The 25,183-nt window shown below is 39.8% G+C and overlaps 1 protein-coding gene and 1 long non-coding RNA gene across 3 annotated transcripts in view; one reads left to right on the top strand and one right to left on the bottom strand.

The window, feature by feature from the left end:
* LOC306962512 overlaps positions 1-25,183 on the top strand; it is a 79,598-nt gene that overhangs the window by 42,800 nt on the left and 11,615 nt on the right. For both annotated transcript variants that reach the window (XR_013792822.1, XR_013792823.1), the window contains 5 exons: positions 852-1,025; positions 1,131-1,278; positions 5,620-5,670; positions 8,567-8,845; positions 23,784-23,880. This is a non-coding gene — a long non-coding RNA (uncharacterized lncRNA). The remainder of the gene's footprint in view (positions 1-851; positions 1,026-1,130; positions 1,279-5,619; positions 5,671-8,566; positions 8,846-23,783; positions 23,881-25,183) is intronic.
* Positions 597-3,715, bottom strand: obi1 (ORC ubiquitin ligase 1). The gene is made up of 6 exons (XM_079555658.1): positions 3,556-3,715; positions 3,242-3,377; positions 2,909-3,000; positions 2,607-2,828; positions 2,426-2,514; positions 597-2,044 (listed from the first exon to the last, which is right to left on the bottom strand). Exons 1-6 carry the CDS (start codon positions 3,625-3,627, stop codon positions 745-747), a joined length of 1,911 nt encoding a protein of 636 aa, XP_079411784.1. The 5' UTR covers positions 3,628-3,715; the 3' UTR covers positions 597-744.

A 25,183-nucleotide genomic window follows, 5' to 3' on the forward strand; every position in this document is an offset into this window, starting at 1 on the left:
TATATATATATACATATACATTATAAATGTATAATGTATATATACATTTTGGATGGTAAATGTTAGTAGCTAGTGTTGCCCATTATCTCGAGCAATGGCTTCCCTAAACAAATAGCCCATCATTAAGACCCATCAGATGAGCGCCAAACAAATTGATTTAATACAACTGCGTCACCCTGTACAGTCCTTAACCCAAATTAATTAATCCTAATGAATTAACTTTTTATTTATTCAAACCACAAAGGCCAGCCCAATTAAAATTTCATGCAGTGATTAGAGGTATGTGAAACATACATGATATCATTTACATAATAAATAAGCTGCTTTGTGTTGCCAATACATCTAAAAAGCATGTGGGGTCCCCAATGTGTGCCATGATGTTAACACTAATGTTTGGAGCAAATGTATGAATTGAAAGCAGGGGATTTGTATTTGCACAGTAGTGATTAAAGCTACAAACATTTTAAACAATACACATTACAATGATTGGACCTAACAACTTACAGACCGCTTGGTGAAAAAAAAGCCCGAATGCATTGTTTCCCCTTGTATGAACACTTTTCTTTCGGTTTTATTTGCTTTATTATTATTTTTTTTCCAGCTACAGAGTTGAACAAACAGCAAATGTTTCACAACTTTAACAGGACCACAGACTATCACAACAATGACAAACTAACATTACAATTTACAAAGCATCTGCTGTTCTGTAAATGTACAAGATCACTGACCCCTTATTTGATTTCCTCACATAAGCTTGGACAGTTTGGTTGGACTGCTTGTGCTAAAGGGGCTGTAGGACTTCCTCTTAGTTGGCTGTGTCATACTTGTGTTTCTATCTCTTGTGATTTCAGGTTTATCATCGCTAAAGGCCAATGAATAGCAGGCTTTATTTGGGTCGCGTTGACATTCTGCGCTGACGCCATCTGTGTTTTCATCTAGTGAATCAAACAACAGCTCAAAAGACAGTTCATCGGTCTGGGAAGTTCCTTCTTGGACACCAGCATCATCTTCCTCACTTGGCACTGGTAAATGGACTTCTTTAGGATCTTCTTTGTCTTTCAAGTCTATGATTTTACTGAGCGGTTGGGTTTGCCGGTTACTGTCCATTGCATTTTTACCGCTATGAACAGGAAGAAAAGTCGAGGTCATCTGCGTTTCCGAAACCAGAGTGTTTTCCAAATCTGTTGATGGAGATGAGGCCATGGACAGCTGTGATCCACGACTGCTCAGACTGTCTCCATCCAGCATCATTGAGTCCAACTCTGAGATTTTATCCAGGTAAGCTGCATCCATAGATGCCTCACTCGTCAACTGATACCTCTTACAATTGTTAGATGTAGCTCTTGAAGATGCAGCTTCTTTGGGTGGGCTGCCTTGGCTTGGACCAGAGCACGAGTCAAGAGGTTTAGGGTTATGCCAGGCGCCCCAGAAGGCCGACTTTGGCTCCACGTCGTCAGCATTTGGAGGCAATTTGTCAAGGCTCATAAATTGGTTTTCCACTGTGCTGCTTTCACTTGAACTTGGAAATTCGTCAAAATCAAGTTTCCGTAGATAAGAACTAGGCTTAAATGCAACTTTTTTCTCTCGGATCCCAGGGCTTTTCAGTGTCAAAGAGCGAAAAGCTGAAGATGGAGTGGTGGGCAACAAGTCAGCACTGGTGCCATTCAAGTCCTCACATTTCTGCTTTGCCGTCAAACTCTTGTTAAATGTGGGATTTCCCGATGGCAGAAACAACAAGCTGTTTTGAGAAAATGTTCGACAGTCGGCCTCTGGATTGCTGCAGATGGACTGGCGCTCGTTGTCACTCAGGCTCCTCATCATCATGTTGATTTTTTGTTCTTGAGTAACATCTTCGGGCCCGCTCTCATTGCGGTGCCGGACTGGCTCCTGTAAATCCACGCTTTTAGTTTCAGACTTTTTGACGCGGGATTCCAGCTCCTCAATGTACTGATCGCTGCGCTCAAGAGCCCGCTTCAGCTGGTCCATATTGCGCTCATACTGTTGGATTTTGGCCTCAAGTGCTGCCACTGTGAAACGGCCAAACCTGAAACACAAAAACATAAACATAGAAACCATGCTCTGTTATGGTCATGTCAAATTGCACGCTCAGAAACAAGCTATCAAAATTAAGATCACAAACATGAGTAAAACATACACTAAAGCTATACATAGTAAAATAAGTGACCAAGCTGCCTTTTGACTTCTTTGCCTATGATAACAGTGGTACACACAGACAAAGGGCACGGTCAAGGCTAAACAATACAAAAACATATCATCAAAAGGGTACAAGAACTTTTTTTTTTTTTAAACAACCAGATCTGAACCGCAATCAAAGTTTAGAGAAACTCCCTGTCGTTATCAGACCATTTATGCATAAACCTTTAAAGTCTCCAAAAGTGGTTGGTAAATGGCAAAGCCTACTTACTTTTGAGGTGATCTGCTCGCAACCTCAGCTTTCAGCCTCATGTTCTCTTGAACAAGGTCAATGTTTTGAGATCTTAAAGCCTTGTTTGCCTGTAATAAAGTTAAACCATTTAACAAATATTATAAAATAGTACGTTGCAAATTGTTTAAAAATCATGAAAAAGTGGATTGTTATTGAATACCTCTTTTAGTCTATCCATATCTTGCTTCACTTTTTCACAGGCATCTGTGGCAGCACGCAGCTTATTGGTTAGTTCTTCCAAGATGAAGGGGTCAACCCGTTTATCGTCCGTTGCCAGGGTGTTGATAGTGCTCGGATCTAGAGCAGTCTTCAGCTGGGACTCCAGATGTTCACTTTTGTTTTGTAGCTCCTCATTTTCCCGCACGAGGCCCTCAATTTCATCCTTAATAAGAGTTGAATTCATTACGCATCAACGCTGAGGTACATTTTTATCAATGCAATTTGTGTAAAGCAATTATTTACCTCGTACTCCCTAAAAAGCAGCTCCACTCTCGTTTTTCGCAGACATTTTCTTGTAGATGTTTTTTCTTTGTTGTCACCCTCATTTGTGCCTCCTAAGGCATGAGTAACAGTATTCTATTATTAATTATTACAACATACAACATACAAGGCAGGTAGAGAACAGTCACATTAAGCTTCTCTGTTTAACATTTCCCTATCCCTAACATTCCTCCCCCCCCCCCTTCTGCAACTAAATATGCCTCATCAGGTTTGCGATGCTTGTATTTACTCCGGCCTACAGGCAGCTAAAGCCTCAGATTACCTCCGCTCTTCTGTGTCGGACTCCGTACTCACCGATGATTTCTCTGCAGGGGTTCTCTTCTGTGATGGGCACTCTGCATGTGGGGCACTGGCTTGCCTTCTTTAACCACATAGTCATGCAAGACGAGCAGAACACGTGGTTGTTGGCACAGATAACGGGCTGCCTGACCTAGTTTGAACAAAGAATTGTGAATTAGTTCGGGACAAAAATCGCGAATATCACCGCAGTTGTAAACAATCGGAAACGTAAAGCGACCAAACGTAAATCAGAACGTTGCTGTTGCCAGGCATTTTTGTAAACAATCCATTCACTAGCAAGAAGGCGTCAAACGTAAAAGTAAACGCACCTTCCCGAGACATATCTGGCAAGAAATCGGCAAAGTCAGCGAAAGGGTGGATGCTTGGAAGTTTAGAGCCATGTTTTCCGTGATCAGACAAAGCAAACACACACAACTTCCTCAAAGAAGTTCCAAATTTCCCACCAGCTCAGAAGCATGGCGCGATACCGTAGCGTCTGCAAACTACGGAGAACAGAGAGGACCAAAAAGCTGCCTGCGCGTTTTCGCCAAAAGAAGTGTGCGGTTTTAGGTTGGTATATCATGCAAAAACAAGTCGCTTTCAGAACATTTAAAGTGATAATACATACCAAACCACACCATGTATCGCATGTCTAAATTATATTCAGACTTCGATGTGTTTTTTTGTCTCTCGTGTAACTTCGATACCGACTGAGCTGCGGTGTGTAGAGCTGAAGGTAAAATTATTTCATCAGTTAAAGCGCATATGGCACAATAGACACAGTTGTTACTAAAACATAGTTAACACAATAATATTAAAGATTTTTGCTAAAGCTTTTGCTATTTTGGCCTTTATTGTGATGCTTAGTTTCACTTCCTTATTGGACACTGACAGGAAGTGACATAGATGAAGGCAAACAATTTTAAACTGTTGCCGTGCCAACCATGTTAAGTCAATGGGAAATGAGTGAGTCAAACTGCTATGGAACATTACCTTTATCACTTCCTGTCAGCAGCTTGAAAGTAAAACAAAATTCTAATAATTGCTGCTTCACTTGACATAAAATGATAATTGTAAAACTGGTGAACTTGCAGCTGATGTTATCCTTCTAAATAAGCCATATTTGCAAAAGAATTAAAACATATCATATAGACAGATGTTGGTTTGAGCCCAAATGATAAATGATGAGAGCATATTGCTGCAGTATTGTAAACTCTCTTGGGCCTGACTGACCTTTTCTTTTTTCTAACAATGGGGTTAAAAGCTTGAAATTGTACATTTAGACCTGCCTATCATGATGAATAGCATTCATCTCAGGTACACAGACTAATTTATATGTAATGTCTCATAGTGGTCTACTATTACCATAATTCTGGAGTCTAGATATTTAAAATGGCATCACCAGCACAGTTAACTCTGTAGACCCATTACTCATATCTAAACCAACATGTCCTGCTCTTCATCGTATCTCAACCAGGACAATCTTTCCTAGATCTAATATGATTACAATTGACTGACTACAAATAGGCTTGTATTCTGACCTGGTCTAAAACATCTACATTAAGCACCTTGTTTAGTGATTTTGGGTGTGAACCACAAGCAAACACTAAGTGGACCTGCCATGGAAATTCAAGTACTTTATAAAACGTTGTAGATTTGTGTGAATGAGTTGCCCGTGTCCCTGCTGGTCATCATTATAGTCGTTTTACTTAATTTTGTTTTAATCTGGCTTTATGAAACTTTTCATTCATGAACAGTTTGTTAATTTTTGAACGTTTTCTGGAAAACACAAAAAGACACTCACACAAGATAAAGAATATTGTAAAGATTGTGTCCACAATTCTCAATTGCCCTTTGAGTTTGCATTGCTTTACAACAGGCCGGGCATTAATTGGTGACAGTCAATTAATCACTGCTGGTACAGACGGCTGCTGCTATTGATCTTGTCCCGGTGCTTATTTTTCATCTCTAAATGACACCGATCGCCAGCTTTGACCAGCCTGTGTAATGGACAGTGAAGAACCAATGACCCGTGTGTCAATCTCAGACTGGTGAGGCTGGAGGCTCCCTTCCCCCATCGCTGCCAAATAGCATCTTTAGCATTTAACTCAGAAAGGTTTAGACTGCCCTAAGAGCACAGCAGCGTCACAGTGCACGCTGGTGCCCAGATGACCTTTTCTGTTTAAGGCTTAATCTGTGACAAATGCTTTCTGTAATTAGCCTGATACCCCCTGCTGCACTGTCACTGCCCCGGCCGCTGTCAGAGAAGGAGCTCTCACTTAGCCTGGTTTCACATGTGCAACTTCAAAACATATCACATGAGAACTGTGTATGAAAACATTTTAGTTTAAAACCACATAATGACTCATTCTGATATAACTTGTTTCATCTAGATTCGGCACCATCCTGGATAATGTCATTTAACTTCAAAAGCAGTTTCGATGGTAAGTTGTCTATATTATATACTATATATTTTATAACATTTTATTTTATTTCATTTTTAAACTTTGCTGGTTTGCTAGTCAGAATCCTCATTCCAAAATAACATAGAAACAAAATAATATTTTTAATTAGCAATCTAATTACTTTTTAAATATTTTTACTGAAAACCCAAGCTTTGCTGGCATACTCTCATCCAACTATGGTCAGCTACTGAGTTTGAAAAGGGAAGGCTATGCTTCAGCCAAATTGCTTTTTCTTCTTAATTATTGTCAAAGAATGATCAATTGGTAGGGATAAAATGCTGAATGTCTATATTTCCTTGACCATCAGCATGCTCATGCATCATGCTGCAGTAAACACAAGTAAAATAGATGCACAGCTACAAATCCCAGTTTTATTGGATGGGGGTCTAATTATTAGGATGTAAGTCAGGCTGTGACTGCAGGGCCGGCTCCTTGATGTGGCTCGGTTTATATTTATCCTCTGCAGCTCCAGCAGCAGTGCCACCATCTCTACCCCAGCTTTTATTACATGGCCCAGGGCAGGTTACCCACATCCCCACGCAGCCACACAGGGACCCCTGGGACCGAGCAGAGCTTGGTATTATGGTAATACTATGGCTCCTTCCATTCTGGTGGCGCACAGCTGGGAAGGCCCATCATTACAAGTATTGTAGCAATCTGTTTAAGACGGACACTGTGTAGAGGTGGGTGACAGCGGCAGGATGAGAGCTGCATACATAGATCACATAAAATATGACTCAAATGTGTGTGAGGGTAGCCGGAATAAAATGCAAAACTTGTTATGAACACCTTATATCAAGTCCACTGTCAAAATGGCTAGCAGTAAATCTCTATTTTCACCTCGTTACTTTTGTATTTTATTAAAGGTTTCTTGTGTCGGCCTGTCATATCTCAAGACCGGAGCCTGTAGCACATAAGGAATAAACAGGACAGAAAGTGCTTGAATCTGTGATGACTCATAGCTTTAACAGTCTCTGTTATAGCACGTCGGACTATAAATCCATTAAAACCTGTCATAAACCAAATCAGAATTACATATCATGAAGTGGAAATGCTCATATTGAATTTCAAATTGTGTATTGACAATGAATGTACTAATTCAACATACAACCATTTCCCCCTGTTTTGTAAATATATAATTGCAAAGACAAGGTGGTAGGCTAGGGGTTAAAATCTGAATCTGATGACAACAAAATGACATTAAAACTGCATTTAAAAGTAAGCTTGTCTTAATAAAACCACAGTAGAGAAACTAATTTCCAAATGTCCTCACTTTATATGAAGCCACAGAAGCCCATTCAGGGGTTGTGTCAAATACAGGGGAAATTTACTGAAGAATAGTTTAATTAGTTGTTATTTTATTGATATTAAAAGTTATCCAAACCAAATATCAGAGTGTAGTAGTCTAAAACAGGACGGCCCATCTCTATCTGTCTTATACAGCTGCCCATAGAGCCATTCATTTGGTTTGAAGGAAAGTCTAGAAGGCTATGATTCAGATGGCTCCAGCGACTAATCATCCTCACAGTATTTTTAGGAAAGCGAGATATCCATTACGTCCCTTTGCCCCGCTTCTGGTGCTATTTTCAGCCCTGTTTTGAACACGAACATTCGATTGATAAAGCACTGAAACAATGTATAACGGTGTTTGGAGAGGTGAAGGGTAATCTAACATTATGACGATAAAATGCAATTTATCCCGCTGTCGAATAAGAAACATTATGTCATCCGATGTCAAAAAAAGTATCATAAAGTCAGTGCTGTGATCTGTAGATTTATAAGAGGGTAAAAATGTTTCTGCTTAGTTTATGTCTAATATCAGGAAATTAATGTTTTTATTCTGAACAGCAATATTCTGTCTGTATCACCCGTTTCTATTTTTCATTATTATTTTTCTTTTCCTTTTTTTTGTTTTCAATTTCAGTATCGTCATTACTTTTTTTAAAGTCTTTTTTAAAAATGATTTACCGACTCTAACTTAATAATATAATGTATTGTTTCATGTCAGTATTCTGAATCCATTCACATTACAGTGGCCTTTAAAATTGTTAACCGCAAATTCTACCAAATATCCAACCCACTCATACCGCTCTTATTTATTCTTATGAATTAAGTCTACAGTCTACAGTCAGGCTAAATCAGGGGCAATGCAATAATAAATAATTTACCACAGATATGAATGTTCAAAAACAGCCAACTATAACAAATGGAATGGTTCTACTGCAGTTGTTTATTCCTATTTTCTCAAAAAATACTTTGCATTTCAATTTTAATGTATTATTGCAGTGTTTTATATATATATATATAGGAAAGACATTCATATAATTGTACCATCATATACAATATAATAATAATAATAATGAATAAAGGTATGAAAACGTTCTGAACCCACAGTAATTTCTTCCTGCTCCCAAAGTCTTTCTTAAACGTGATCTCGACCTATAGGAAAATCTCATAGGATAAAATAATGTAGTAGCAAAGACATTCGTCAGCACTTAGCCCACTCCCACTCCTCCCCATGCACACACCCACCATGAGGCCTTATTAATTATTTGTAGCCACTTGACTTCATATTGTGCTGCCAGTGGCTTGGTCAAAGCTTATAATTACCACTTCCCTGTTTGTATCATTTTCCATCTCGTGTGCTTTTAGTGCAGTATTACGCGGCGGTGTCCTTTCTCTCTCTCCCCTCTGTCCTCCCTCTCCCCGTATACACAAGACCAAAAGTGCAGCCACATCATTTATTGATAAGACAAAAAGAATGTAATGAAATTATCAATGTTCTTGAATTAATTATGAACATGATTAAGAAAGCTAAAATCTCAGGAGCCGGTCTCTCATTACCCATTCACTCCAAGGGATTGCTTTCATTCAGGGAAGGAGCGGGGCGAAAAAGCCTCCAAGCAGAGCCCAGTCCAGCGCAGAGCCTCTCCCTGTGTGCCTGTCCCCTGGTCTCCGCTGCCGGGCTGGAGGACCTGTAGGACTCTTGGCTGTATAGACGCCGTGGACTTGGCTCACTCCTGGGTTGTGATGCTGAGCTGTAGCCGGTCGATGCTAGCCGCCGCTCGGCCTCCTGACGTTCCCATGGAAAAGAGGACCTTCCTGTTTCAACTACGATCAGGGGTCTTGACCTCATCGGAAGGAAAGTCATGAGGTAAGTTAAACCTACAATTATGTAGTTGGCTGACAGCTTTGCATCTAAACGGGTAGAGCAATTAATCTGTATTAATCAAAGTTTGTGTTTCAAAGTTGTAAAGTGTTACCCTTTACAGTGAAATGTTAGTAGTGTAGCCTCATTTGAGCTTTTTCTATGCTTTACAAATTCTTATTTATCAATTCATTTTTATTTGGAAAATGTAGGCTTTCTTACTTTCTTACACTTTTTGCCTAGTTGCTTATGCTAATTTATTCTTTTTACATATTTATATACTTACATTTTTTTATGTCCTTATTAACAAATTCACATCTTGAAAAACAAAAACCCTCTCACTCTCCATATATATTTTGAATTTGCTAATTTCGCATATCAGCCTCAGCTATGCATGATGCCAAATGCATATACTATTATATTTAAAGCAACGCGCTGTATAATTTGCATATGTCTCGAAGTTTGTGTTTGCATTTCTATTAACTCCCCTCCAAATTTTTATTTTTAACACAACACCTAACCCCACTCGTCATAGAGGGGATGCAGATTCACTAATTTCGGTGTCTGTTTATCTATTTATATTCAGCCAGAGAAATTGAAATGCTCTGCGCTGCTTCGTACTGTATCCTTGCTTCAGTCAGTCTTTCTTGTCTGAGTCACATGGGACAGTATATGGGGCAATGCTCCCAGAAGTATTGGGACTTTCAAACAACCCCAGTGCGCTTTCCTGCGCTTCAGCTATCTCTCCTCTTAAGCATCTTTCTAGCATCAGCCTACTAACACTGAAATAAACCGCAAAGCATTTCACTTTCCAATACAAATACATACAGTGGAAATAGCTGATTACTGTCAAATGATTTCAGCCGCATTATCAAAACAAAGAGGCGGCCATTGGGGGAAAGAAAGAGAGAGAGAGAGAGAGATCTTGGGGGTTAATGGCAAGGCTTCTGTCCCAGCGATTGATCGGCGTATTGGATCGCACATAAAGCTGCAGTTACTGGATATTACCTTGCTCGCTGCTATCGGCCTGCAGTGATGGCCTGGATAAGAAGTGCTTACCAAAGAGGATGCTTTCTCCAGGGCAGATACGGTTTCTCAGCCCTCTGGGAACAACAACAACCGCACGACGGCTGCTTGCTCAGGAACTTTCTACCCCATCGAGTAAATCCAGGCCCTTATCAAGTTACGGGCTGGCCCACTGAACGGCTCAAAAAATGTCTAAACCGTCTAAGATTCAGTTTTTGTGTGAAAGTGCAGTCGTTAAGAGGGTCCTGTCTCTCACTGATAAGCCTTGGGTTAGATGGAATGAAGTTAGCTTAGATTCAATGACTGAGCAGAAGTGGACAGTGTTCGGCTTGGTATTGTTTTTTGCTTGTGTGGAAAAACACACAGCAAGCAATTTGTTTGACTTTTCTTAAGCTCAGATCAGTGGTTTTCATCTGATGTTGCTTTGGCACAGATGGTGGAGCGGGTCGTCTCGTGATCGGAAGGTCGGGGGTTCGAATCCCACCTCCTGAAAGTGTACACTGTCGTTGTGTCCTTGGGCAAGATACTTCACCCACATTGCCCCCAGTGTCTGTGTACATTGGTGTATGAATGAGAGTATGAATGGGTGAGTGGATCCTTGCTGTAAAGCGCTTTGAGTGCCTAATGGAGGTGGAAAAGCGCTATATAAGTTGAGACCATTTACCATTTACCATTTTGCTTTACATAAGATAATCAAAACTAAATTAAACACAAATTACAAGACCTGCTGAGTCCTACCATTTGAGAACCCCATTTCCACATACATTTTGTGATGACTGCATCGACAGATAAGTTACCTGATGATTCCTATTTGAGACTTTTATTGTAACTTCTGCAAAAGCAAGCAAAAAGTAATGACCAATAAATGAGTAATAAAGCACTCAAGAGGATGCCCTATAGACCCTGTCGCTGCTCACATCATCAGTGACATCAGCTGGAGGCAGGAAGTGATCAAGAGATATAAGATTAAACTAAAACTAGCGAAGATAAGTGTAAAACTACAGCTAAAAAATGTGGTCCTGTTGTGGCACTTAAGGTGCAAGAACAAGAGTGACATTTGAGACGATAAAATAAGGTTTATCAGATATTTCCAACAACAGTTAGACACTTGTTTATCCTTACTATGACAACAGCTACAATGGAAATAGAAAAGGATCTAGCTTCCTGCCTCCAGCTAAACCCAGATTGTTTACAAACAATTAAAGGGTCTATTGCCATATAAGAGAATGAGGAAGCAGAGGGCAACCGCAGTACCCATAATGATCATAAGCTTGGTTTATGGTCAGGAGTATCTAGATCTTCAATCTTCGCACTTTCTTTCTAGTTGACCCACTGTCACAACATTAACTTTTGTACTGCCTAATACTAATCCAATATTACAACCTCTTAAGCCCCTTTTGAGTTTGAAACTTTCTTCATACCCTCTTGCTGCTTCGCTTGAGATTCACCCGGGCCTTAACTAACTCCAGATCTGTGCCAGTCTTGCCGGGATGCACCACTCATGAGCATCTGCTGAATGTCTCTCTGTGGCATTACACATGAAGCACCTGCTAAAGCCACACGCCAGCACGCAGAGCCCAGATGGCAGCTAAGCAGGCTAATTATTTCAACACAAAACTCTCATGTCCCACACCAGTGCGGTTTGCCTGTGCCACTTTGGCATTCTGCTGGGCTCTCTTCAGTTTGGAGAGCATGTCTGCCACACAGCTATAAAGATGTCATGTGGGTAATCATGGGCACAGACAGGCCCCAGTGTAGTGCTTGGCATCCAGATGTAAACATGGCTGTATAGGCTGGACTGGTGGTAGTGGCACTGAAAGATACAGGGAATTATTATGCCCGTGCTTGTTATGTTGCACTGTTGGTCCAACTTCAGTGATTAGGGCTCGTTCCTCACTGCATGAAGATTTGATTCATAAACCATGTGGGCCTTTGTGGACAGAGTTTGAATGTTCTGCCCATGTGGGTTTCCTTCAGGTGCTCTGGTTTCCCCTGTCAGCCCATAATATGCAGCTCAAGATGAAGAGATGTCTCCCAGGTCTTGACAGGTTGCCCCAGCAGCATTGTCAAATGTAGAGGACAATTTTCCCCGGTGAATAGCTTTCCTTACCTGCATTCAATGGCAACATTGTGTGCAGCATTTTTATACACTTTGACCTAGAAATTGTTTTGAACAAATGCATTTCCTGTTTACAATTTTAGTTGTTAGATTTTATAAATGTTATAATAGGGCTAATTAGTATGTTTTGCAACGCAGCAGTGTCTGTTTGTTTTCCAAAAGGAATGTATGCAATGTTTGGATGATTACTGGATATCGTATGTTCTGACTGAATGTACTATGTTTGTCACGCCTATGAAGTAACATAATCTTTTAGTTGTTGGGGAAGGATTATGCAAGCTTGGTCAAATAGAGAATAGCAGTTAAAGTCATGATAAACTTATATTTTTTCATTTGAAAGCCTTTTAATTTGTAAATGTGGCCGCATTTGCCAGTGGACCAGTAGTAAAAGCATGGGCAATGCATTCTGTCATTAAAGTATTCAGTCATGAATATGCCTTTAGTTATGTGAAGTAGTTTATTTTAGGTAAATTACTTTCAATCTTCTTTTATTGGAGAATAAGTGTAGGACTGTGTAGATTGGTTGCACAGCAGCGGCAGTAACTTCTTTATCAGCCGCAGCAGTAGCGGTTAGTCTGCACATCTGCACTGAGTTTGATGAAGTGTTACCATTAGGCCCCATCAGAGCAGGAATGGCTTGTTTGATAAATCCTGGCACTTAGAGCAAGGTGCAGTCCCCTCAGCGATAACCTACTGACTTCAACATTAAAGGTCCCACCAATGGGAGCGCGGCCTACGCCTTTATCTATGGCCGCTGTCAGGGAGGAGTATTACTGCCTTTGTGGTGCACATGTTGTGGATCTTGTACGTGTTGTCAAATAAGTGTCACGGATTAAAGCCGCACCGTGTAACATTTTTACTCAATGTATAGGACAGAATATAAACATGGACTTTCTGACAGGCGTTTTTATTGGTGAAAAATGTCTCTAAACAAATGTCTCAGACTTGACTTGTTACTTTTCTGGAAGCGGGACATGACAAGCTCGCCTCCATTGAGATATTGCTGCTTTGCTTTGACTATTTAAAGTAAAGCTTTCGGTCCTCTCCTAAATGCTTGGTCTTCACATATCCCACTGCAAAAATAGCATTTCCAGTATCTAGCTGGGGGACCCATCTTTGTGATGTGGAGCCAGGCTAGAGGATTCACCTCTTATACATGTTTTTCGTATAAGGGGGTGGTTGGCTGGTCGGGGAAACCGGAGAAACCTACGCAGACATGGGGAGAACATGCAAACTCCACACAGAAAGGCCCTGTCCCTGGTGGGAATCGAACACTTGACCTTCTAGCTGCAAAGCGGAAGCACGAACCGCTGCGCTACCGTGCCTTTACTTTGTAGTGTTAGCTAAAAGAGTAAAAATAAGAATTACCCCAGAATTAGAAGAGCTTTAAGTGTCCTTTAGGGTTTTGGTGTGAGGTCTACACCCTAACACACCTAACCGCAAAGTACTTGCTTACTGTACTATTAAGACACTGAGCACTATTTATAGAATTTATCAAGAAAGGTTGATTTGTGTTTAGTTAACTACTTAAATTTGTCTTTCTTTGTTTCTCTTTTAATACCTGAAGAGCCTTATAAACTTTTTGTGTATGCCCTTGACTTACAAATACACCTTCCTTTGTTGTAATCGGTGGAGATGCGTGTTTGTAGCTGAGGCGCAGGATAAATTAGCCAAAATAAAGCAATAAAGACTCTTAATTTGTCCCAGTACACTTCTACTTCATCCTCTCACACTCCTCCTCCCCTCTCCTCCCTCGCTCCTCTCCCTAAAGTGTCTCCCATCTGCTTTGGGGACCTCTCCTCAGCATGCAGTAGCAGGATAAGCACACCATTTCCCTGTCAATACTTTGCTATTAGCCCCTCTAGATCCATATATCACTGGGCTGTAGGCTACGAGCTGGAGTAGGGTGTTCGTCTTATCTCAATGGAGGAGCACTGAGGGTCCCATGGTCTGCCCTGCACTTTGATTTATCCAGCCAATAGGTTAATGGGGGAGAGAGCATGCTCCGTACTCCTGCCCTGAGGCAAAGGCATATGCATCTGAAAGAGAATAATGGAAACAGGGCAATAGATGTGTCCTCAAGTGTCATAAAAATAAGCCCCTCTTATCCAAAGCAGTTGCACTGTAAATAGGCCTATACAAGCATTTAAAAACACCTTTGAAAACACTTTGAAACCTAAACATTGGCCTGTGTCTAACTCACAGTGACATGGTTCTACTGTAAATGACATAAGCAGCCGACCCAGTGTGGCTCTAACACTCATTTTCTAGATCAGCCCTTGCACTGCCTGTTACATCAGCATCTTTATAACCTGCAGATATTTGGCCTCAATCCAACAAGAAACTGTCTTAATGAGCTAGCTGTCTCCGTGTCGGCCCTGGCTCCCTCTCAGCGACGTACACTGTGTGCGGGTGCATGTGTGTGTGTGTATGTGTGTGTGTGTGTGGTAAAGCTACAGAAATCCTGGATGTATGATGCATTTAGCTGTGGGAAAGAGAGACAGCTCAACAGGGGAAGACAAGCACTGCCAGATAAATGTCCTACTTAGCTATTACAGTGCACATTTCAACAAGAAACAACTCCCCTCCCCACCCAGTTTTTTGTTACCTTCCATGAAAATCGGCGGCATATGGTTGTATGCTTGTAGCTTGTATCCCAAGGCCAGTCCCCAGCTGGTTCTGGGAAGAAAAAAAAGAATGGGGGGGGGGGTGTTAGAAAATATAGGACTTTAGAGAAGAGAGGAGCATGGTTATGAAAAAGAGGAAAAGAAAATGAACAATATGGATCTCCCAGTTCCTTCAGAGCCTGTGGCAGATGCAGGTTCGGACTGTTAAGTAGCAGATAATTAGTTTGCTTCAGGGGCCTCCACCATTGTGTAGCTGTAGTGACTAACAAGGCCCAACTGGCACAACATGGTTTCTCTGATTTACACAGGGCCTGACATGGATGCGGCTTCTTCCTCTAGCACGGTTTGAAGCAAAATGAGCGATCATTTCTCAATAGACTGTGCTCTGGTATCTCCCTTCCTGCTTTCAACAGTGCTACACTTTTGTTCCTATCCAAAAACTCTAGATGAATAAACCCTTATGGCCACATACAGTGCATATAGTGTAAAGTGTGTTGTTGTTGTTGTTGTTGTAGAAACTGTTTTTAGGAATATCATGTGTTGCTGGATGTCGTATTTATTCTAATGTCTGTGTATCCAACATCAAATGAAAATGTACAAAACAGTGGCTTTAATCAGTGGAGGTGCCTCCATTTTTGGAGACATTTATCACAAGGAAAACATGTTCTGCATGGCATTGACAAAAGGAAAAAAAACAGCAGTATTGCAATTGCAATGTGGGATTTATGTTTTGAAATCAATATTCAGTTCACAGAAGATATTTTAAACACATCAAATTTAGAGTTTGAAATATGACAATCCAATTTCAGAACATGTTTAGATGTCTAAAATCAGGGGTTCCAAACGTTTCAGGTTCTATGCCCTAAAATATTGCTGTTAATGACTGAGACTCCGACAATGCATGTAATTACCTGCAAGGATCAAACATTTTAAACCTGGTTTAATGATATATGAAGTAATTTGTAATTAACTTACTTTACAATACCAAATAACAAAGTAATAGAATTTCCCTATTTTTGAAAATCATATCTTGAAATGATCTCGTGACCCCTAGCTCAGTGAGAACCCTGGTCTAAACTAGAATTAGTAGGTTTTACATATACTATAAGGCAAGGCAAGGCAAATTTATTTATATAGCACATTTCATGCACAAGGCAACTCAATGTGCCTCACAGCAACATCAAAAACACAATAAAACACAATAAAACAAATCAATCAATGCACTCATAAAAATATACAAAATTACAAATATGGATATATTAAAACTATATATTAAAAGTAGTTGAAATACCATCAATTGCCAGAGGCAGTAGTAAATAGGCATGTTTTCAGCCTGGACTTAAACATAGTAAGGGTTGAGGCCTGTCTCACGTCCTCGTTGAGGCTGTTCCACAGTTTTGCTGCGTGAAACTGAAAATCAGCCTCACCATGTTTAGTGGTGACTCTAGGAACCACCAGGAGACCCCTCCCTGAGGATCACAGGGCCCGAGATGGTTCATACAGCTGTACCACGTCACCTATATATTTTGGTGCCCAACCATGAAGAGACTTGTAAACTAGCAGAGCTATTTTAAAATCTATTCTCTGAGCGACAGGAAGCCAGTGTAGAGACCGGAGCACTGGACTAATGTGGTCGTATTTCCTGGTTCTGGTCAGAACTCGAGCAGCAGCGTTTTGAATATACTGCAGCTGTTTAAAAAGGCCATTGAACAGACCGTTACAATAGTCCATCCGACTGGAGACAAATGCATGAATTAATCTTTCCAAGTCCAGTTTAGACACTATGTTTTTTATTTTAGCAATGTTTTTGAGGTGGTAATAGGCCACTGATGTAATGGATTTAATATGACTGTTAAAATTCAGGTAAGATTATTCCAATGTTTCTGATGTTTGTTTGCAAAGTTAGTTCCTCAATAATTGCAGTCCCAAAAAAAGACTTGAACTTAATTATCAAACAAATCTTGTCTTTTGTTTCATCACCAAATGTGATATGCTGCTCTGATAGAAGTAAGAATGGCTCATTTGATTTGTTATGACGGCCATTTATGAGGAGTGACTACACTGTGAGTATATCCCATCAGCTGTTGGTCTCAGCCGCATTATTGATCCGTCCAAGTGGTTCTGTTGGATGTTATCTTTTCTCAAGGACATCTTTGTCACAGTTTGTACAGACACCGCACTCCCTGACCTTCAGTCTGTGTGAGGATCACATGGGGCAGACGATAGGGTTTCATTAAAAGCTAACCTAATAATGCTGTCACTCTCAAAACCTAAACATTTTGACGACCACAGTGAGTGACAGTACTTACTATTACAATAATATTTAATTCAGTCTTGGAACAAGAATATTGTTTGTTTTTATTAGCTTTTGTTTCTAACAAAAAAAATATAAATTACATCTGACAAGAAAAGAACAGAGAAGTTGTTTATTTTTGCCCTTAAGGATAAAAATTACAATATTCAATAATTATATTGAATTTTGCAATAATATTTTAGCAATATTGACTAAACTAAACAACTTCAACACAGTGCGTCCCAGTAGATTTAAACAAAAAATCTTAAGCAATGTATCTAGACCAGAGCAATCAATCTAGACCAAAACAGGGTAAAATGAAAGCAAATTTGGAGAATTATGTGCAAACTAAGCTTTAGCACATTATTTTTTAGGCTGTGTTGGCAAAAAATGTGTAAATCTCAGTCATAGGGAAGACATCCATGTCTCTGAGATATATTGTGGCTTTTCGTCATATGAATATCATCTAATATTGCCATGACAATAATTTTGTGCAACGCTATATCATAATAGCATATTCTTTTGACATCTTCTTGTTAATCATTCTCAACACGAAATACATAATTAATTTGCTGATGATAAAAGACCGGCGTCTTTAGATCCTGTAAATTATAAATCTTCATTTCACTGTAAAGTAATCCAGTTTAATTTCATACCTGAAGCCCCTTGTATTTGGTCTTGAAAGGGTTAACGCGACTCCGGCGTCTCACCTCCACATCCATCATGCTTGTGTGTAACCAGATCATAGCTTCAATCACAAGACGAGATTAGATAGTAGTCTATTAATCTCCCATATTAAGCACAGCCATTTGTGAAAGCAAACTGTCCCCGGCGAGCCCCCCATCCTTTCACTTGCCGTCTCCAAATGTGATTAGCAAGCATAACGACATGTTGCTGAGGGTCATGGGAGATATAGATTAGTCCCCGCTCCCTTCACGCTCGCACACGCCGGGGTGTTGCAAGAATGAACAATTTTATGTTCAAGCACCCGTGGGGATTACTGTTGCTGCCACCTATTGTATTGAGCGGGGCACAAATAATGGGAAGAGTTCATTCGGAGTCTAGTCGTTTGCAAAACACAGCGGGGAAGACTTTTGCAATAGTTTTTTTTTCTTTTCTTTTTTTTTGCATGTTGGCATCTGCAGAAGGGACAAAATAAGGGCGTAGTTCATTAATGAACCAACATCGACGGTGGCATTGTGTGGGCAAGATGGCTGGGCAGACTGACTTTCCAGATGGAGGCCTAAATAAAAGAAGAATTCTGTCTGGAAATCTGTGCAGCCATGATGGATAAGACAGTTTGTCCGTAAGCACCTGCTACACTGTGAGATATGTGAACTTACTCCGATGAAACTATGACACTGAGAGTGACGTATGAGGGCAAGTTTATACCGTTAAGAACTAACTTGATCGTAATTGTAGGAAATGAACCCAAGCGCAGAGATAACGGTTTAACAAAATCATATACATTGGGCTGCAGCTGTTATAGCTGTTTGCAAGTTCATCTCATAGCAGCTTTAGGAGCTAGCACCCCTTTTTTGGGAGGGGATAATGGCAAGACACTGATTTTTGTTTATCGTTTTAAACTGTTCTCTATTGTAGGGCAGCTGCAACAATAGCTTACCACCATCAAGGGTTCAGAGGGAACGTAGTAATGCAATGTATAGCGCTTTGGATGGCTCTTATTATCATCAGTTCAAATTTAGTGAGCAATATTTGTTATTGCTATTGCACAAGAGATCAACAAAATGTTTCCACTTTTACAATGGCGAAACAGTGATGCATAGTGCACTGAGAAGGTCACAATGTCAATACAGTTTATGCCGATGATGTCACCAGTCTTTTTTTAGCCGTCTTACCTCAACGCGGCGCACTGGAGGAGCGTCCTGTCAGGTGTCGGATTTCCCCCTCTGACTCGGGCCCGGGACGGTGTGGAGGAGGAGGCGGGCGCAGATCCGGTTACAGCGGGTGGGGGCATCGAACGCTGGGGGACAGATCTGTTTACTTGGGGAAGTTAATTGATTGCGAAGAAGGCGGTGAGCAGAGAAAGGAGGGAAAGTGGCGCATGGAGGAAAAGGAGTACAGGGGTCACGGTTTCACCTGCACTGGTCAGTATTGATCATGTGACTGCCATAACCTCCGACACACGCTGCTCTGCTTTTATTGCACTGTAAAGACAAATGGGACGGTTTCTTGGATAAACTGCCACCAAAACAGGCACGGGCCAAATAATCATTATGATCTTACATTACACTTTGGCCTACTCAAATGTCGTCACTAAGATTAGTCCATTTCAGCTTCTTTTTGGCCTGCATTCATTTCCTTGTGCTTTTCCTGTATATTTAACTGAATAAACAGCACATGTAACATATAGAGACCGTTCACAGATTTATGAATTGGATACTAAAGCACACAATACATAAAATACATTGGTACCACATTACAAAACAGTACCAGCATGGTAATAGGATGACCTTTAAGTTTTTTTCAGCGAACTGTATATGAGATACCATTATTTTACTGTTCTTGCACATTGTACATTTCCCAACTATGTGCAGCTATACAACTATTTGCACCCACTGAGTATTCTTGGAAGCTGTTGTTACAAGTTAATTTCTCCATTGTGAGATCGATAAATTCTTATCTTGTCGTAAAATGTCAATGTCAATGTCAATGTCAATTTTATTTATAAAGCACATTTAAAAACAACCATAGTCGACCAAAGTGCTGTACAAGTACAGTAACAATATGTACAATAAACACAATAAAAGTTAAACACAGGTAATATATAAAGGCACAAACTGTGTCTGGTCTACATGGAACCGAAGGCCAAAGCAAAAAGATGAGTTTTTAATTTGGTTTTGAACTCCTCTACAGACTGAGCCGAAAATAACATAGTACCTAAAGTGTAATAATATGATACCTAAAGTGTAATAACATGGTAATTATGTGAATTATAATGACATTGGACATACACTTTTTTATTTGATGGTATGACTAATTATTACCCTATCGTCCTGACTGTCAATGAACAGGACTCATAAGCAAAACGAATAGTTTCCATGCTGCTATGTCCATTCTATTAGTGCAGCTGATACACTAAAACGTAGCACGTCACATTCCGCTATATTTCATCATTTATTGTCCACGCCAGCTTTTATTTGAGGATATGTTGCAGGCTTTCTCACTATGAACTGAATACAAAAAGCATTTACAAAGGCCAACAGTGTAGGAAAGTATGAGATTGATTCAATGTGTACTATTTTTCTTTCTTTGAAATAGCCATTTTTACATGACTTTACCCTGAATGTTATTATTGGCATCCATTCAAGCTTCTGCTTATAACATTTTACTGTTTTTAGACCACACAAATGAAAAGGTAACTGGCAGTGTGCGTTTTTAATTACTTAAAAATTCTGAATATGCACTATGAGCTCATAAAAACAACCTAATATACCAAATATTAACATTAATGTCAGTAATTAAAGCTTTAATTGTGTATAATTTTCACATTTTATGCTTCAACAGTTGTTATTTTTACTACACCTGAGAGATGTTTTCCTATAACCATGTCCAAACAAACAAAATGGGCCCTTATAGTCGTGCGCCTCGTGCCTATTGGGGGAGATAGGGAGTGAGATGGAAGCCAGCAGAGTGCAGTCTGCATGCCTTCCACTTTGTATTGGATAGACCGCATTAATTATTTAGCCACAGAGCTGCTAGCTATTATTACAGAAAAACACTGGCCCGCATCTGGATGCTTTTTCCTTTTGTTTGTCAGTGGACACCTTGACCCAGTCCAGTTCAGTGGCCGCATGTTAAAGCAATGGTGTTATGAATGTGTCATACGTTACACGAGGTGAAATAGAGCTCAGGATTGTGTTGTCAAGACCAATACGATTTCTGGAATTGTGATGATTTCCCAAATAATATGCCAATGGGGATTTTAAAATCATTCTCATTCACATCAAATCATTTTGGCACTATAACATTCAGTTTAAAACATTCAATCCTCAACTCTGTAAGTAGAAGTATGTAGCAGTATCAAAGTATGGGATTGGGTGCTTCTTTTGGTACACAGGCTTTATCTGCAGGTCCAGCACTTGTTTTGTTTGTTTTTTATTCAGCCTTTTATTTTATTCCGCTACATAATTGAGGCCTATTTTTTTCTGATTTCCACCTAGATTGGTTCTTGACAGTGACAATTTGACCTTTGTTTTGTTCGTATTTGTCCAGACCTCTTCTCCACGAGTCTCAAGTGATGAAAAGTTAGAATCGTTACTACAGCAAGACACAATTCTATAACAAAGCGTTTTATCTCTTGACATGTCACCCATAATAAAACAACATCATGTGACTGAAACCTATAGATAGTCTTGATTCATGAGCTGAAGCAATGTTTAATACAATAAAAATGTTATGATAAAGGAACAAATAGTTTCCTGAGACATGGCTTTGGCTTTTTTTTTGGAGTATATGTAATTTAACTTTAACTTTAACAGTCACTGTGTAGATTGTATGCCAGATTACAGCAAAACTGCTTGTTTCCTCAGAAGAAGTTCTTCAGTTAATGTGATGAGCTGCATTTGTAAAATAATCTTACAGAGTCCATTTATTGCTTTCTTAACCAGAGCTATTGGACAAGACTCATAAACGGCCAGGCGCTTGAATAACTGTGCAGTCTTGAGCCGAGAGGGAAGCGATTGTTTGATTTGTGTCATTTTTTTCGCTCTTCATTCTCACTATTGGCTCTCCGCCTTCTTCAGTGCAACATTTCTCTGTTACTCACTCCGAGGTTATGGTTTGAGATTGAGGGCAAACCTGGCAGCCGCTGTTTGGCTTTCTGCAGGAATCTATTGTCAATACGGCGTCTGCAGAGCTACGGGTTTGTTTGCCGAGTTAATAGTAGTTTGATGATGTCATTCTCAGTGACCTGGAGAGGAATTGACCCCCGTTGTGTGAGTGTCTCTAAAATGCCACCTGCGCATTTATAGCCGGACCATCCCGTGCCACTGTGTGTATAAGGTTTTGTTTTATCTATCGCACGTGATTTGAACACACACAGTCTTGCTCCCTTGCGTTACAGCGTCCTCTCGTTAATTTGCTGACCCATACCGCAACACGCTCTGAGTACTTGTTCGCTGAATGTCAGTAGAAATTAGGTCCCCCGCGGTGACAATAAAATAATTTATTCATCGCGACTGACTTTTTAGAAGGAACCTTTTAGAGATTTTTCTCGAGGTGTGTTTCTGGCATGCACACAGAAGCAGCTTTCAAATATCAGGACAAACTGGTGATGAGTTTAGTTGAACACGTTTGATCAAAAGACAGCACGAGGATGTACGTTTTTAGCTGTGGTTCTCAAACTGAGGTTCCACTGGTGCTACTTGAGCTTCTTCAGGTGGTACTCAGTGTTATCTGCAATTAGATTTTAATTAATTTTAGATGAATTTTTATTAGGGATCATCGCGCTTTAGTAATGTTTATGTACTTTTGTCTGGCTGAGACATATTTTACACCCGGTTTAGACAAAGTTTGGCCCATTTTATGTCCAGATCCAATTTGATCTTGATCTTAGTCTGGTGGCACAAGGTGGCACTGGGTGTAAAAAGTTCAAAGGAACTAGATGCAAGTTGGTCATTGTATACTCACTACTGCCACCTCAGGTCTTGCGCATAACTGCAGGTTCTACTGTATATTAAGCTCATGCATTACAGCACTTCAGACCTGAATTAACACCTTTTTGAGTGACTGAGTGATTATAGAGGCAGTTGTGGTGAATAGTTCTGGGCTCATTCTACACATTAGAACATTGCTGGAACATGTACGTAGAGTAAAATACTTCATTTTTACATTTTCTTTAAGAAAGTTTGTGTGATTATAAACAAATGAGTTTTCATTGGGTTTTAAATTGTTTTGTTTTATGTACATTTTATAAAGTAAATTTGCCAAAAAAGAGTACACCTTGAACTTATTTTGAGCTCCTTCAAGCAATAATTTATACATACTTGTACACTATAAGTCTATAGTGGAATCAAAATAATTTAGCAGTATTGTGCAGCTCAACATTGCTGAAAAGTGTACCTACTGATGCTCATTTTAAGTTCATTTTACAGAAGTTTATCGTAAAGTATTTATTTATTTTGCTCGCTATATTTAAGAACAACACATTTACTCCAAACATTTTTGAAGATTTGTAATTAAAGTAATAGGACAGTATTTTTTTTTTTTTTTTGACTACTGGGGATTAGTCCACTTGTGTCGAAAGCAGTTTCACCATTACAGCCACTACTTACACCACAAAGGCAGAGATTGAGAAAACAGCAAATTGCTGTTCTTGCATCTCTTTCTTTCTTTTTTTTCTTTTTATTTGTTTTTCAATCAAGACCTTATTCGTTAAATATTATTGATTCTAAGAGCAATGATGAAATTGTTATTATTTATGAAAAAAAGGGTTAAAAGTAGAGCTTCACAATGTTGCTTCACTGTATTTGTGTGTACTTTTAAAGTTTCAGCAAAGGCGGCCATGAAGATATCAATACCAGATCACTCCTCTGTAACTCGTGCCTTTGAAGCGCTTCATTTAAAACATTATTTGTCGACTGATCAGGCGTGGGGCTGGCATCTCGCTATTAACATCAAACAGGGCCGCTGCTCTTGTGTTGGTTTAATCCTGTTGATTTTCACAAAGGGAGAATATGAAACAGAAAAATATAAAACGAGTTCAAGACAAGAGACGGGAGGGAGGGGGGGGGGGGGGGTGAGCACAAATCCTCGGGAGAAATGTATAATTCATAGCATGACATACCACAGTGCAGATGTATGTACCGCTGTAACAGGCTGCATAGGATGACGGCTGTGTTCTTGTCTGCGCTTTAGGCCGAGGAGCAGGATGTCAGAGTGGATTTAGCCCGGTCGAGACCTGACTTTGTCGCACGGGGGATCCTCTCCAGAGCTGACAGAGTTTATTTCGCAGGTGAGCTGTGTGTCTCCCAGATGCTGCATCCGATATTCATGGTCTGTGTTAGCAGGGGGAAAAAGAACTAAAACCGCACAAGTCGGCAGAAATGTCAAAGTGCAGATGGCGGGCTCTCCTCCTCAACCTAAGGCCATGTTTTGTTTACGTGAATTTGACTTATACTTTTTGTCATATTAGCAGTACACAATTATTCAAAAGTTGTATTATCTTTTTATTTATATATTTATATACATATATATAATTGCCAATAGATTAACAAACAAATTCTTAAGCATTTTTTGTCATTCTAACACATTTATCTTCATGTTTTTTTTAGTATTTTAAGAGTTTCTATGTTTTACTATGCGGTTTTACCATAAAGCATAAAGCATTCCTGCGGTTGTTCACGGTTAGTGTCACATCAGTGCATGTGTAATTAGGCACAACAAAAGCCCTTCAATTTTTCAGTACTTTAGGCCTGACAGACCGTGGAGACATAGCCTCCTCCGAGCTCTCCTAAGTCCTCTCTTAGATTACACCCAGCAAGGAAGGGGAAAAAACTTGGAAATCCCCTGTGCCCCTCTGCGCCTCCTGTCAGTACTCATACAAGAACACAAACGCAACAAGGATTGACTAACTACCCGCCATCTTTGCCATTTATCACTCACTCCATCTGTGTGGTACAGGCTGCACCCTTTCAAAGCCACTTTGCCAGAGTCATTTTGACAGCAAATTTGAATGATGTTAGTCTTTTAACAAAAATGTACATTCAGTTAAATCTATAATATTTATTCAACAACAAATGCTTATGGATTGTTAAAAATTGTAGTCTAACAAAATAGGGCTGCACTATACATACAGTATTGCCAAATCATTATTATCGCGATACCCACATTGCAAATTCCCTGTGACAAAATTTAGGAATGTGGAAAATTTTGTGTTAGTCGTGTTTGTCTTCAACCAAAACTATGACGAGATAAATGAGCTAATAAAATGAACACAGCACTCCACTGGGTCTGTGCTCATATGCAGCGTTATTCAGACTCCACAGAGGTCCACCAGGGTCTGTACCAGGGTCTTGTGTCTCAGAGGTCCAATAAAAAAGGTTACTTGCACGAATGATTAACTCTATTGGGCTATTGAGCAGATGTGCACAGGACGTAACTCTAAACCTGCTAAACCTATTGTTGTGGTGTAAAATGCCCAGTTTACAAACCAAACATTAGTTAATTTACTATTTGGATCTTGCATTATTCATATTAGATCTACTAAAACTGTAAACCAGTGTCTAAAGTAAAATCAACAGCTGTAAAACTTATTT

This window comes from Gobius niger, assembly GCF_951799975.1.
Source record: "Gobius niger genome assembly, chromosome: 4".
NCBI lineage: Eukaryota > Metazoa > Chordata > Actinopteri > Gobiiformes > Gobiidae > Gobius > Gobius niger.

What these genes read in the sequence shown, in the direction of transcription:
- obi1 (XM_079555658.1), bottom strand. Translation starts at nt 3,627, where the DNA reads ATGGCTCTAAACTTCCAAGCATCCACCCTTTCGCTGACTTTGCCGATT. An exon ending in CCCCTGCAGAGAAATCATCG is followed by an intron (nt 3,001 to 3,241) that starts GTGAGTACGGAG and finishes CTCATGCCTTAG; the next exon opens with GAGGCACAAATGAGGGTGAC. An exon ending in ATATGGATAGACTAAAAGAG is followed by an intron (nt 2,515 to 2,606) that starts GTATTCAATAAC and finishes ACTTTATTACAG; the next exon opens with GCAAACAAGGCTTTAAGATC.